A 16,325-nucleotide genomic window follows, 5' to 3' on the forward strand; every position below is an offset into this window, starting at 1 on the left:
AGTTTTCTTGCATTATGCACACTGGTAAACAAGTTTACAGTTTCAGAGGCAAAACCACCCTGATGGGAGGAGGGATCATAGAGCAAAGTAACCTGGAGAGGGCACTTCATGGTCCAGTGGCTGTCAAGGACAAAAACTAAGTTTCTGCATGTGCTACTGGAACAATTTAAGCAACTTAGTGCAGAATTCCTATTCTTTTTGAGGACATCACAGCCTGTCTCAGCCACAGATTCTCCTATTGTCCCTGTGAATCCATCCCACAAAGAATAAAATCTATTCACAGCACTTTAAAGTAATCCAGGCTATCATCATGCATTCAGTGCTAGTTGTACAATGAAGCCATAGAAATTGAGAAGTCCTTAAGTGAAAGGCAGACTTAGAAGAAACATATCTGCATGTAAAGAGCCAAATGGGAAAGTGGGGGGGCGGGAAAGGCAGTTGTAAGGTGGTATTGTTACTGGTAACAAAAGTGAATCGTTATCACTGCACCTAGTATTTGAGTAGATGCTTGTCTCCAAAGTGTTTCAGAGGGCATTTCTGTGGCATGTTCCTGTTTTCCATTCTGATTCAGAGCTCAGAAGAATCAGTTTGTAGATTAAACAGCAGTACATAAGGAGAGACATTTTTGCTGAAACAGTAGTGCAGAAGGAGAACAAGGGAGAAAGGATTAAAAAAAAAATTGAAGGAAAAGATTTTAAAAAATGCTCCTTTCCAAGTTGCATGGCAGCCATTTCCCTTTGTTCCTGATGCACAGGGCATGTTCACATTGGTAGAACAAATCAGGGAGGGGTTGGAAATGTACTGTATATTCACCAGTAGCAACGCTCTGGGGGAAGGTGCTAAGGAGAAAATGAAGTTCTATTCATTATAATAGGGGTACAAAGGAACAGGCTCTCCATCCATCAGTGAAGAAATCGAATGCTCATTTTCTGCTCTACATCCACCTTCTCCAAAACCTGCAATAAAATTCAGAAACAGCTACTTAAGTTACTGTACATACTTGTCTCCTACAAGGTTTCTACTATAGTGTAGAGGAAGTGGGCAGGAACATAGGATGTCTTCAATTTGGCATGCTGGTCTTTCATCTACAGACTGCTGTTTTTCATTCTGGACTAAGGTCCTTCCAAGGAAAGAAACTTCAGCCATTAAAGCGGGACAAAGGCTGTCAACCAACATGTAACTAATGCAGTTTCAGTCTGCCAAAAGCCCAGAAAGGCTTGGATTCCCAAAATTAGATTGTGTGGGAATGCACAGGAAACAGAAAGAACAGAAACAGAAGGAAGAACAGAGCAGAAGAAGGGGCATGAGAAGTCACTGAAGAGCTTAAATCAGGAGCACAGCATCACTAACAGATCATTGTAAAACTGAGGTGACAGCTTCATTCACTGAATTGCTATTAACACTGACAGCTCCAGAGGCTGCTTCAGGCAGTAGACTTCCCTGTTCCAAGATTAGAGTAACTTTAATTTGAAAAAGACTTGAAGTCTTTTAGTCCAGCTCCCTCAACTCTTACTTAAAGCAGGACCAGCTAGATCAGGTTGCTCTGGGCCTTGTCCAGTTAGGTTTTAACTTTCTCCAGGAACGAGGTTCTACAACTTCAGCAGCTATGATCATCTTCTTGGTATAAAGTCTTCCTCATAGCTAACCAGAATTTCCTATGTTGCAACTTGTTTCAGTTGCCTCGTGTCCACCTCCAAGATGAGTCTGGTTCCTCTTGTCAATGCCATCTACATTAGGTAATTGAAATTGTTCTGCTATAGCAGCTATCTCCACTGACTATATAATGGCTCCTTCCTACTACATCTATTTCTGACTAACAAAAGATGTAATTCAGAGCTAGGAACTTGAATGCTAGTATTAGTTGTTTTGCTAACAGACAAAATCTACAAGTGAAAACTGATCAGCACAAGTAGAGCAGAAGAATTGCTCTGTTGTAACTGCTAGTCAGGTTACTTCTGTAGAAAAAAGTAGTTGCAAAAAGTGAAAATTCTGCAGTGTATTCAGTGCTGTGGCTTGTAAGAGCTACAGCATGTTTCTTCATGTAAGAGCATGAAAAAACGTATGGACTAATTATTAGTACCCTGACAATATAAAAAAAAAATAAAGGTCCTGATGAAGAAGGGAAGAAAAAGAGCTAGCAGAAAGCTTGCTTTGCCCAAATTCAGACAGGACTATTTGAACAACTTTCTCTGTTTCCATTTGCATTTAAGTCTGAATGACTTGCCCATTACTGAGCAGTTTCCTGTAGTCATTACCAATGTAGTTTACCAACCTTTACAAACTCTGCAAAGGAGATGGCACTATCTCCATCTTGATCAGCTTCCTGGATTGTCCTGTCAGCAATGCTGCCCAGCTGCTCATCTGAAATATTTACACCAACCATCATCCGTAATACCTGAAACATACAGAATTCCCCAGATTACTATTCTTGTAATGAAAATAACCATTATTGATATAGGAATAGAAGTATTCTTAGTGCTATTTCTCGTGTACACTCTCAAAATAACACCATACAAGCACAATTCTGGAGGATTTTCATGGAAGTCATTTCTACACAGACTTTTATTTGTCCTTTGTACATCACTACTTTCAGGAAAGAGCTTCCTTTTGTAGCCACCTTCAACAAAGAATCCTGCCTTTTCACTAGACAGGAGGAAGAGGCAGAGTATGAGAAAGCTTTTGGAACTAGGAATGAGTATCTTTTGTTCCAGTGCTTTTGTCTATATTTTTCCCCACAAAACATACCAACATTTAATCAAGTATCTGCTGTCTGAGATAGTTGCCTACAGGAAGCTTTTAAGTATATGGTCGAATGATAACTGCCGTTACTCTCTACAGTTAGTATTTCCTGTGCAGATAGAGGGCAATTTCAGTCAAAAGCAAAACCTTGTCCTACAGCAGGAACCACAAATTGCCATGTGTACTTCCCAGGATTAGTAGTATGTAATTACTCCTAGCTCAAGCCTAGTTTCATGTATATATGCAGCACTGATGAACTTTGATTACCTTTGCTGCAATTTCAAGAAGTTTTATTCTATTGAGAGGATACATCAGCCAAACAACCTAATCCACCCCAAGGACTATCCCTGTGAAGTCCTATTAGAATAGAAAGTAGTTCTTAAAAGGGGCTTAGTTTTTTTGCTGGATATTTAGGTATCATTTCCAATAGGATCTGCTTATCCTAACACTCTGGTTTAAATGGGAATCTAGCATTCCTACAGAACAATGTAGCTTACCAAATGAGATCGAAGTCTTATATCATATCTAAAGCTTTAAACCAGAGATAAACAATTAGTCACCAAATTTCTTCTTTTAAGACTGTTGTAACTCCACACCCATTTAGAACGAAGAGGGTAGTCACACAGAAGGTCAGAATGGAGTCATTCTAAGCAGCCCTCTGCTATTTACCTGAAGAAGCTCATCCCTGGAAATCTTGTCATCTTTATCTAGGTCATATAACCGAAAAGCAACTACAGGGAAGAAAAGAATGAGCAGTTTAGTTCAAGTGCTATTATTTTTCTTTGTAGCAATACACTTATAAAAGTGTTCTTAAGTTATTTTAAGAGAATTAGCTTAGAATTTCAATTCGCCATAAAAATTCATTTTCAGTTCCATTACGTGTTATTACTGCATACAGGAACAAAAGTATTGCCAAGTGAAAAATCTTAATGAAGTACTCAGTACTTTTCAAAAGCACTCTGCTTGCAGAGGTATTTCTTCAAAGTCCCAAGTCATGGAAGTATAATTACCACTAAGATACATTCAGTCCTTCAACCTTGGAGCCAACCATTTTTACATTACCATTAATTCTCTTTGACTATATTCTGCATGAGATAAGACAGAAATTTTAAGTGCTCTGAGCACTGTTGTCAACTTCAGTTAGTGAGCAAGAGCAGCCTGCTCATATACTGTAGGCAGTCATCTAAACACTCATGAAAGTACTCAGCTAAAGGTAAGGAAAAAGCCCTGTATTATATGGAAGACTGGAGAAAATGGCAGAAAAGCCATTCATGGAAGGGATGGTGCTTCTAAATCTGTGAACCATGTAATCATGTATTAGAGAATATCCTTCCACAGGGAAGGACTGTACAGAAGACCCCGAACGCCTTTCACTTGCTTCCCAGAAAAAAAGAGGAAAAATAATTGCTCCAATAGAGAGGTTCACATTTCTTACAGTGGAGCTTGTTACTTCGGCTGTTCAGTGGTTCTGGTCCATTCTGGTCTTTGCTCTTTTCATTATCTTCTATGGGTCGGAAGTGGGCTAGTGTCCTCATGAATCCACGGAAATTCACCTGGTCCTCTCTGCATAAGCATTTCAGCAAATCAGTTTTAGCATAGCTTATATGGGTTCTGTATTTCAGTAGAGAGTACGAATGTCGAAAGCATTGAGACCATGCAGACTCTTACACTCCCACCTCCCCAGGGTTTGGCTGCCTATGTTCAAACTCAGCTCTGCTACAGAGCATTTCCAACCTGGGATCACACAGTTATGAAGTATGATGTATTAAAAAACAGAAGTCTTGTTGAGGGCTCCCCAATCCTTGCCTGCAAGCTCTGTTAAAGCTCAAGCCCTCACCCTTGGCCCTTGCCTGAGCTATCCTGCAGCTGTGCCTGAGTCTGGCAGTATATCTTGCTGATCTGGACCCCTGTTCTCTGGATTGACCTGTCAACTTGTCTGGCAACTGTTGGCTGACCCAGCAAGTCACTGGGGCTGCTCTGCTTTGCTTGTCCAGGTGCTGTGCCCTTTGTCATTAAGTACATTGCCCCTGCCAGCTTTATTGCCACACTTGGCTCATGTCTGTGGGGCAGCCATTGCTCCCTGCTCTGACAAATAGCTCTCTTTAACTCTGTGGGAACCAGCTATTTAAGTACTTTCCATGACACCTGCTTTCTATTCAGGAAAGCCTGCCTGGTATTAGCTTATATTATGACTTGATTAGTCACTCCAATCTTCATGAATCAGTAATGGCAAATGTGTTCAAGAACAGCAGCAGATTTCACAGAACAATCTAGAGAGGTAAAATAGACAGACAGCACTGCAAACTTGATCATCTCTTTGGATTTATGTTAGAAGTGCCATAAGCTAGGTCTCAAATGTGATCAAAAACTGAAAACAAAAAAAAACCAAACACAAGCTGATCTAGTAACAAAGGTATAGTTAGAGGCTTAAAGGTGAAAAATGAGACTGAATTAGTTAATTGCAATACTACTTAGCATAAAATAGTATTACTCTAAGTTTGCTTTAAGAACCAAAGTAAATACATGCCCTTTACTTGCTTTCTAAGTGTTCATCAGCACAGTAAGAAAGAGCAGAAAACTGTGACATGAAGCCTGAGTTCATCAACTAACAAAGCACACAGAAGACTTGTAAGGTTGGTAAGCATTTCTCATTACAGAATAAAAACATGCTGAGGAACCAATGTACCCACACACATTTCATGACAAGTTTGAGGTGTTCAATTATTAGTAAATTCAAAATCTGTGCTTTAATTACCAGCATTTCAGTCCTATCAAAACTTCTGACAAACTATAAATTTTGTACCTGTTTTATTGGAACTCACCCTTCAGGAAAGAAGGCATTGATAATTCTGTCTCCCAGTGGATTGATGGCAAGCTCTGGAATCCGCTGGAAGTCTTCCCGGCTAAGTAAAGCAAGATCACAAGCTGCATTAAGTTGAAGTCAGAGGAAAAAAAGTTCCTTGGAGAGAATTTATAGTAAAACATTCACTGGGCCCTATTGCCACAGCCAGACACTTGGTGCTTTTTAAAATATAACTCTTCAAACCACATTTGGTCTACAGCTAATGGCACAAAAGACAATGCCAAGCCTGTATTTTACATTACAGACTTGCAGTGCTCACTTACCATGTTAACTGCTTCTCAGATATCATTTGTGCTAGAAACCTTCCTGTAAGATGCCAACTAGTTTGCAATTTAAGGAAAGCTTCTGAAATGGCTTTGAAAGAAAATGCAGCTTCAAAATGAAAATAATATAGGTTTTTTAATATATTTTGGAACTGAATCATTTGAGTTGGCATTTTTCCAGACTACCCCATTCCAGATCCTGGCACAATACCATACTCCTCCAAACATACCACAGGTGATCTGCATATTCTAATAGAAGTTTTCATTTATGCAGCAATTTTATACCGTATTATAAATGCCAAATTTCAGATTATTTTAGATTCGACCAAGCAGCACTCCTATTTTAAAGTAGTAAACTTAGACTTTGACAGGGGCCTGTACACCAGATGTAACTTCACCAGTACATTGCAAATACTCACTGCTCTTGCCAGCCATTCTCTTCTCTGCTCATGATTGTATATACACAGTATAGTACAAGCACAGCTATGCTTACATTGTTACAGCTTTTCCTGATCTGGATGTTGTCATGAGCTGTATTGATGTCAACACATTTTAGATCACTGTGACATGAACACAGGGTTCACTCTATTCCTAGAATTGCTCTAATAATTTTTCCTTTCTTTCAACCTAATAGAATGTCACTGACAGGAAAGTGAGACAACCTTGGTGTGACCAAAACAGACACACCAAGTGTGTCTTAGTGAATACTGTGGTCAACATATTTGGGTTCCACACACACCCCCCCCCGCCTGCTTTGTCCTTTCACAACAGAGCACACCAATTTATCAGTCAGTACAAGATGTATTCCATAATAATTTAAATTGCAAACATAACAGCAATGGGGTGAGCCTGTAAAAAAACCCCAAACTATTCTGTCTGGATGCAGGAGATTTCCTGCCCAATCTCCTGAAATATCAGCAATTCCCTTCAAGTCAAATACAGTCCTGCTGGTTTTGAAGTTTGGGTCAAAATCTCTAACCTGGTTACTATACGTTTGCTACTTTTAAAACCGAATGAATCAGCAACAAGGTTTGATTCATAATGACATTATACCAAAAACTGGCAAAGTAAACACAAAAAGGTTTTGATAACAAGCATACTGACCTTCTGTAACACTGTCATTTTAAAAACACAGGAGGAAAAGAAGGAATTGGCAAACGTGATTACTAGTCTGGGCTGGGAAAGGCAAAGCAGCAAGACGTTCCAGTTTTCAATGCATTCTAAAGCACACCTTGCACCCGGTCACACCACAGTGCTGTTGAGTCTCAATTATAATAAATCTGTTGCAACATGGTTAAACTGTTTGACCTCTGATAGAGTGACCTGGCTGTGTGCTTACGCTATTTCAGCAAACTTCTGCTCCAACCAGGTCTGAATTATTTTTAATAGGCAAAGTTACCATCTGTATAACATGATCAACTTGTTACCAGACCCTTCAGGACTGCTGCATTTTAAGCTATAGCTAAAAGGCAAAGTATGCATTAGCCATTTCGGCAGGAGATGCAGCGATGTGGAAAGCCCGTGTCCTAGTAACAATATTTTACCAACAGGAGCTCAGCATCAGTGCTAACATTTACAAGCTAAAAGCAGCAGCTGCCCTCTCTTTCATGTAAAGCAAAATCCTAATGCTCCAGAATTTTTTACTTGCATATCACTGCTTTTTGATATACAGCCTCAATTTACACTCGGCATTTCAGCCTCCAGTTATTCTGCTTTCTAACAGGAGATTAACAATTAACCACAAACAATTCCCCAGGTTTCAAATCTCTTTGTCTTATCATTGTCAGGATTGCAGTAGACCATTTTTGCTTATTAAGAGCACATTACTGAGCAAATGTTGTAATTGGAATAGCTGTAACAGCCATAAAAGTAAATGAATGCATGAGGCAAGTTATTCTGCCCTTCATAAACTAAGGTTTCCTGCAGTCATTAGGGACCAACTTCACCTGGCTGAGGCTGGAGCTTACAGGAAATGAGATGCCCTCTTTTTCTTCTGTATTCACATACCATAGCAACAAGGCTCTTCTAAAATACCTTTCCAGGAATCTGGCTTCTATTAAATCCTTGCTTAAACATAACATGCAGAGCAACCTTTAACTGCATGCTATCATTATGCAGGCCAACCACTTAATATATATGCCAGTGCATGTATATTTATACATACTTTGCAGTAAGGAATTTGTATATTCTAAGACAGACAACTATTTCTAAGCATGAGTATATCCTCCAAAGGACACAGCAGACCACTACTGTAAAGGAGGCTCTGCCTTACCCCAAAGGTTGCCAGAAACCTGCTAGACCCTTCTTCCATTATTTCTGGTTGTTCATCCTTTTTACTTCTAAATAGTAGCAGAGTACTGTTCCCTCAACAGGGATGAGAAGGGTAGAGCTATCTAGACCTGAGGGAAAGTAAAGGAATGGAAAGAAAACAAACCATATACAAAAAAGAAGCAGGAAAGGAAAGGAGTGGAAGTACCCACTACTCTAGTACCCTATCATTTTATAATCCAAATCCCTTCTTCAGAACAGTGGTACACACTTAAAGATTTATTTTATGCCATAAAGAACTGCCTACCACTTCTTTTCCTGATCAGTCACGAGTGACTTCTGTCATGTCTGATTTATAAGTCAAAGGTGTAAATAAGTCATCCTTACGGAAGCAGTTGTCCTTGCTCACAGGAAACAAACACAAGACATGCCTTCTAAACTGTTTGGCAGTAGTAAGCAAGCGGTAACTTCATCTCACTTGCCTCGCAGTAGCAAGTTCTCTTTGATCAGTATTTCAGAAACCAGCATTTACAACCTTCCAAGCTATAGCTCTTACTCTGCCTTCATTGTTGTTTTTTTCAGGAAGTAGTTTTCCATTACTTAATGGTTTCCACATATTGTGGGTGCTGGGACAGGTTTCAAAACTTGCATGCTGCTGTCAGGCATGTTTGGGAACAGGCTATGCTTAGAGGCCAAGACTGCAAGTTAAGGGATCACAATTTGCACAGTTACTGGGATTTTCCAAACAAACTTCATTTCCTTTCCCAAGTACCACGTGATTATCAACAATAGAAGTACAACCTTCTCATCCATAACACTATGAAGCTAAGCATTGTGCAACAGACATTCACAGCATATTTAATTAATTACTCCTCTTACATAAACTGAGTACAATCACTTTGAAATTTACACAAACTTTATGGGCTCAACAGACGAATTTAAAGTTGGAGGGAAGAGTTGAGGAAGAATGTGTGCTAGGTTCAAACTGTGCTAGACTGGTGTGGCAGCTACCATGTTTATTCACCAGTGAAGTCTAAACCCACATACAAAGTCTGAAGAAGCTATCACTGCTCTTTTTCAACTAATTAATAGTGAGACATAAATAGTATTAACCTTACCTACAGTATCATCAGGTGATCTGTATGTCACAATTGCCAATTAGCCAATGCTACAGTTTATATGATACATTGGCTTTGGTGACAGAGTGGGCTTAAGGAGTTCCTGCCCATCCCACCCCAATTGTTTCCACACCCACCATCCATTCTGTCATCCCTTCAGCTATGCAGTCCAGACATTTACAGTACAGCCACAGTACCAGTCACTGGAGCCAGTCAGCTTAAAATACCTACACAAGCCAGAAGAGGAGAGAGAGTATTTTTAACCAAAAATACTCAGTAGTCCTGTTTACAGCACAATTTCACAATCAGTTACTTAAATGTTAACTGAGAAGTCAGTAATTTGTGGCACTAGAAGGAGCTGCGTATTTCCTTCAGGAAAGGAAACTGCAGTAAGTTACTAGTCCTGCCAAAACCAGTGTATCTTACAACTTGTCACCTTCACTTGCTAAGCAGTGATTGTAGCTTTACACATAGGTCTACCTTTTATAGGTTTATAGTGCACCCTACAATCACATACAAAACCCCAGATGATCCTTGAATCTTTGTTTACTGCTTTAGACTGGGATAGAATTTCTATGAAAGAAATGAACTCCATTCCAGCCAGACCTCATATACTACACTACAAAGTCCTTTTCCCCTTCCTACTCTCTCCTGCGTTATCTCCAGCTTCCCTGTGCACTGGTTCTACAAGTTTTGGCAAGTTTTCAAAGCTGTAGGTTTGTTTCCAAAGATAAGCCTTGAATAGCAGCACCAACATGGAAAAGGAACAGACTTTTAGAGGCAGTATGGTCTTAGAACAACTGTGCTGGTTGCAAAATTGCTCCCTGGTGCAACCATTGACAGCACTAATTTGTCATATGTTTCCATAATACTATGCAATTCATAGGCAACATCAAAAGAGAAGACTAATAAGCAATTTAATACAATCAGAATTCATAATTAGTTCATTAAATAAAGAGCAAGGCAATATCAACACACAATACAATAACCAGAGTGGGAAAGGCTAGAGAACAAAGACCACAGGTAGAGACGTATTTTAATAGGCAATCATCCCACTAGTCTACCTTTCAGTTGAGAATAGTCATTCCAGTAGACTCAGTCCATCAAAGTGAAAAATGTTTTGCAGATAAAGTTTAAGCCTCATCTTTATTTAATTGATTAAGCTGCAGGAAACCCGTTCACTTGTGTAGTTTTCAAACTGTAGACAGAAGACAAACACTTTAAAGGCCCTGGAATATCCTGTACTACTATTTTAAAGAGTAAAACTTCTATTTGCTTATTCACAGTGACTTGGTCCCAGCTCCAGCTCTTTTTTATTTTTGAGCATACTAATAGAAACGGGTGTTTAACAAGAGGTGTAAAGTTAACAATAGTAAATAGCTTGCAGATCAAAGTAGTGTTAAAAGACACTGGGTATTAGAAACAATTAAGAGCCTATGCTCACAAAAATATAAATGATCATTTTAAATGAAAGCCAGGATGAAGATGACATAATGGAATCCTTCCTGTAATAGTTATTAGAAGCAACATGTAAAGAAAGGTAAGAAATAAACACTGTAAAAACGTGGTTTAACATTTCTGAACATGTGTTGTAATTCCTTGAATACCAGATATAACCTTTCTTGTATTAACTGCTACGAACTTTCAGCACTACAGCAAAGACAATCGGTATTTAGAGTACCTCAGTTCAACAATCAGATTTCTCCTGACCTTTCATAGAAGAGAACAAACTTCCATGTCCATGTATACAGTAGGTATGAAAGAACCTGTTATAATAGCCTCACTGATTCACTGTATGAGGAAAACCTGCAGGCATCCTGCAACAGCAAGGCACCATCACAGATACGTGTCAGTGCAAAGACGATACCCACCTAAGAGTGCCATTTTCTCCTTTGTCAAGGCTGGTGAAGCGACTGTACAAGCGGGTGATTTGACTGTGGGAGACTGAAGGAGAAAAAAAAAACAAAAGAAGAAACACAAATTAGCATGTTTATGATTCCTCATCAGAACAGATCTCATTACACTGAGCCACTGTGCTCAAAAAAAGATCACACGAAACAAGTCCTGTCAGAAACACAAAGCAATCAGCAGCGTAGGAACTTCAGGAGCTGTAAACTGCATCTTAGTATTCAAGAATCTACAAATAAGCCCAAAAAATTTGTCTAAGTCTGTCTTCTATCCATTTATGGGTTTGGTTTCCAGCATCCTTTGGTTATCCGAGTCAGTAATGGCAACTGAAAAAGTATTCGATTCACAGTTCTATTCTGTTTCCCTTAATTCCGGTGGGGCTAGAAATAATGTGGACACAGCCCCCACTGATGACCTCTACATCATTCATGACACTGCAGGCCTCTGCTATAGTATCATTCCTTCTCTTTTGCTTATCTCTACTCCTGTTGTCTTTTTCCATCTAAAGATGGAAAGTGTACTCGGTTTCTCTGCATCTGGTAAGTGGTCAGAGAGACTGTACACCTGATCATTTCTCCTTCTTGACTGGGCTGCCTGAATCTAAACAGTTTGTTCATTTTGAGGTTCACTGAAGTCATTTCCAGGACATTGAGTTCAAAAAATTAAAAAGCCTATTTCTAAAGAAGTTTGGGAAGGAGTTAGGACATAAAGCAAGCAAGAAAGTTATTGCAGACCTGAATTTGCAATTTGAAACAGATTTTAAAGCCAGTATCCAATTTAGCATAATGTTGTCAGCATTACCAAGATATTAGACAACCCAAGATACCAGACATCTAGATCATTAGATCAATCCACGATGGGAGCAGGTTAAACCTACACAGAACAGCAATGCCTTTAATGCTGAAGGAATACCCTACACAAGATCTTGGCTTTTCAGAGCCTCTTTGGATGAAGTTAATGAAGTAAGACTGAATTGAATGTTAATGTTTACTCAGTAAAAATGTGATTTTTCTATTTTGTTAAACTAGGACTTTGTGTTATTTTCGGATTCAATTGTTTTAAAAGCCTTCACCAGTACAATACTTCTACTACTTGCTAAAACTTACATGGGAACAGGTTGCACAGCAGTTGTCTGACCTGTGATAACTGAGGCTTTTTATTAGGTACTCTTTTTTTTCCCCAGGTTTGTTCTTTCTCCAGCCTATTTATTTAGGTTCAACTGTTCCCTCCCTTAGGGTGACCTGCCAGCAACTGTGTGTGGGGCGATTTTTTTTCCTTCCCTTGTCTCCTCGGCAACTTTCATTCTTTGCATAAGGTTGGGCAATTTGCTCAGTTCCACCTAAGCCAACACTCCACAGAGTGGGCAGCTTGCTCAATTTTAAGTTAAGAAACACACTAGAAAGCAGGCACTTTGCATTTCTGATTTAGTGTTTTAGGCATGATATGCCATAACAACAACTGATGGTGAAAACACAATAGCCTGGAGTTCTCCACTAAGAAGCCCTGTACTCCCGACTCCTCCCTGGAAACAGAGAACATGATGAAAATTCTGCTCAGTTATCATTTCCAAACTAATGTCAGCATCTCCATTTCTGTAACACCTCCATAACAGCTAGTATGTGATCAATAGTATGTAACTCTTGACAGAAGAAGAAATGTTTTTGTTAATCTCATACTAGACAAAAAGCACATCATTGCTATAGAAGAAGGGAAGATGATTCAGGTCCCCCATTGTATTCTTTCTTCATTTCATTTCTGGCTCTCATCTCTCATGAAAGCTGCATCACCAGACACTTTTCAGAGCCTTCTCATACAAAATAAAGATTTTGTCATTCCCTGCCAACAATAGCAGAAACAGAAAAAAGATCTGCAATTCATGGCTTCTGCTTAAAAATCAAAAGTTAAGGCTCAAAGCTAGTTGAAACACAATTTTACCTATAGTGCTACCCCACCAAGGTCCCTTCTAAAAATCTAAGGCATCTAAACCAGAAACTTTATCTAGTTTACTTCTGTTAAATCTTTACACAGTTTTTTGCAATTAGACACTCTCAATCTCTTGTCTATAACATTAGCATAAACTCACATTTACATACTTGGAAAACAAATAGATATCCATCAGAAAATTCATCACCTATTACCACTAAAATACTTTTTTCTCTTAAGTTCCAATATGAGCATTAGTTTATTATTAATCCTTAGGTAGATGCTTGAAAGCTCAGGAACAAAGGGTGTGAACCAAATAGTTTGAATACTGTTACATTCCAATGGCTTTCCAAAAGCTTGCAACAGAAGGCAGACAAGCAACATCTTGGACCTCTCATCTGTTTCTCGTAGTTGTTAATGAAATATAAAAGCAATTAGGATTTCTTGAAGGTTTTTTCAAAATCAAAATTCAAAATGTTTATATGCAAAACAGTTTCCCCACAACGTCATGTAAGATTTAGGACTGTCAACTTCAAGCTTAGCATCTGCTGCTGAGAACCTGATGGAGATTTTTCTGTCACTAAGTAGAGGTTTTAATGCACATTTTATTCCCCAGTTCCTGGAATCTTTACCAGTTTCCAAATTTATTATGCTAAGAAGTGGTTTTCACCACAACATATGACTTTAATCCAAACTTAGATTTTGTTAAAGAGATTCAATGTCATTGTATGGCTTTTGAAAGACTAATCCATAAGAGATACCTTTTTAATCTGTTCAGCTAACAAACATTTACATATGGCTTATCATTTGTGTTAGTATTATTAGCTATTTAATTGTGCTACGTAACCTGATCAAGGAGAAAGTTGGATAACTTCATGCTTGAACTCAATCAAATTGGTTAAGTGTTCTGTTCAGTACTTCATACTTACCCCAGATGAACTGAAGGAGCCATGTTTCACAGTAAGAAGGCCAGAAAAAAAGAACCCTTAAGAACAACATGGGCTCAGGATGGACATGTACTGCCAGTTTGTTTCACATCTAAGAGGTCCCTTTCTCACTCTTTAACAGGAAAGGTATCATCAGCATCAAGTTTCTAACAAACCACAGGATATTCCAGTCAGTAACACTAACTTGGCATTCTCCTTGTGAACTTTGCTCCAGATAAACCAGCATCCTGGAGTTTTCCCCCCACCTTGTACCTTGCTGTCGTGGTTCAAGCCCAGCCGGCAACTTGGAACCACGCAGCCGCTCACTCACTCCCCCCCCTTTTCCTTCCTCCCCCCGCTCCCGGAGGGATGGGGAGGAGAATTGGAGGAATGTAACTCCCACGAGTTGAGATAACAGCTCTCCAGTAACTAAGGTATAATACAAACCACTACTGCTACCAATAATAATGATAAGAGGAATAACAAGGGAAAAGGACACAACCGCTCACCACCCGCCGACCGATACCCAGCCCGACCCGAGCAGCGATCTGGCCTTCCGGGTAACTCCCCCCAGTTTATATACTGGGCATGACGTGCTGTGGTATGGAATACCCCTTTGGCCAGTTTGGGTCAGGTGTCCTGTCTCTGCTTCCTCCTGGCTTCCCCTCCTCTCTGGCAAAGCATGAGACTGAGAAAGTCCTTGGTCAGAGTAAACATTACTTAGCAACAACTAAAAACATCGGTGTTATCAGCATTGTTCCCAGACTGAAAGTCAAAAACACAGCACTGCACCAGCTACTAAGAAGGAGAAAAAATGACTGCTGTAGCTGAACCCAGGACACTTGCTTAAATATTTGCACCTATATGAAGTGTATAACAATGCTAAGAGCTTGGTGGAATGTTCGCTCTACCCAGAGAAGTGTAAAAGGTAGAGGAAAAATCACATTCTTAAACTCTGGTTACAGGCTGGGGAAAAAGAAATTTATTTGATAAAAGTCAGGACAACAAGCATGGCTCAGGTTAGCAATGCTTGATTAACAAAATGGTCTTACTTACAAAATCGAGTAGTACAAAACACAGGCCACAAAGCTGAAGCCCAACTCATCGCAACCTTAAGCTCCCCACTTTGAAGATGTTAAGAGGTTAACTAGAGCTGAGTGGTTTTATTGCTTAGAATGCCTATACAGCCATCTCCGTGGTATTTATTTAACTACTATGCAAGTAAAACTCTAGGAATGAAATACCACTGCCAATGAATCAAACATTGGCACAAGAAAAAGAGTAAAGCCTTTTGGAAGAACATTCCAGGTTTGGTTTTTAAAACATCTTTATAAATGAGGAAATGTTACCTTTATGATCTTTGTGATTAAGAAAATAAAACCCCCACAACAACCAAACAGTAAGTTCTTGCTGGATAAGCACACTTGGACATTACTACTTGTTTATCCCAGCCTTCCTAGAGAAGGTTCCCTTGACAGATGGAATAAGGATCATGGAAGCTATGGTAACTCGCTCAGCTGTCCATTAGGTTAGCCAATACTGCCTTCATTTTCTTCCACTCCTTTTCCATAGCCACTCGTTTTCCTGGCACAAGTAAACTATCACCTAAAAGGAATACATACTACTATTTCTATTTGAAAAAAAACTGAAGAAAGTACTTTCATGTAGCAAGAACAGATTAACAAGCACAAGCAAGAAAAAGGTTTCATATGGGAAGACCTTGTTTACCTGGGGGTGTGTGTGTACAGCAGATGATGTTATGATTTATGACCTCCACTCTTCAACCAGTTACGAGGGCACCCTCCATTTATTATCATTCAGTATTTGCTAACACTCTCAGACAGGCAACCATTCTATCAGCCAAATTAACAACACTGAGTTTTACCTTTTCTAAGGTACTTTATGTTTATTGAGAACAACTTGATCAGAAACTATAGGGTAAAGTAGCTCTATACTGCAGTCCTGAGTCAATAATGCTCTCCCAGTTGTTCACTAGCACAGGGATTCTCACTTTTTTTTTTAGTTAGGCACACTCAACTTTCACATATTGTGTTATCTCCTTTATGCTTTAAATGCCACTCAGCACCCATTCTGAATACCCTTAAGGCAACTTTCGTGATAGCCTGTGAAACAAATAGTATGTGGAAAAAAAAATCGCTATACCATAAGAGCTTTTTTCCGGGCTAAAAGCAGCTGCTGAAGAGAAACTCCAGCACCAGAAACAAAGAACTGTTCAAAAATCTAACAAGTTCTCTCTGACCGAATGCAATACTGCGGACTCCAAGAGCACCGCTTCTCTCTCTTCCCACCCAGGTTT

At 39.4% G+C, this 16,325-nt stretch overlaps 1 protein-coding gene across 1 annotated transcript; it reads right to left on the reverse strand.

Annotated features, from left to right (window-relative positions):
- Positions 1–453: 453 nt before the first annotated feature.
- On the reverse strand, positions 454–11,195 carry CHP1 (calcineurin-like EF-hand protein 1; the record flags this gene model as incomplete). The annotated part of the gene is made up of 6 exons (XM_010009507.1): positions 454–956; positions 2,273–2,395; positions 3,409–3,470; positions 4,175–4,302; positions 5,562–5,642; positions 11,123–11,195. Coding segments are annotated over 6 exons (521 nt in total), but the record flags the coding sequence as incomplete, so codon positions are not given.
- Between the last annotated feature and the right edge of the window lie 5,130 nt (positions 11,196–16,325).

Source organism: Nestor notabilis, unplaced genomic scaffold (genome assembly GCF_000696875.1).
Source record: "Nestor notabilis isolate BGI_N333 unplaced genomic scaffold, ASM69687v1 scaffold14892, whole genome shotgun sequence".
Lineage (NCBI taxonomy): Eukaryota > Metazoa > Chordata > Aves > Psittaciformes > Psittacidae > Nestor > Nestor notabilis.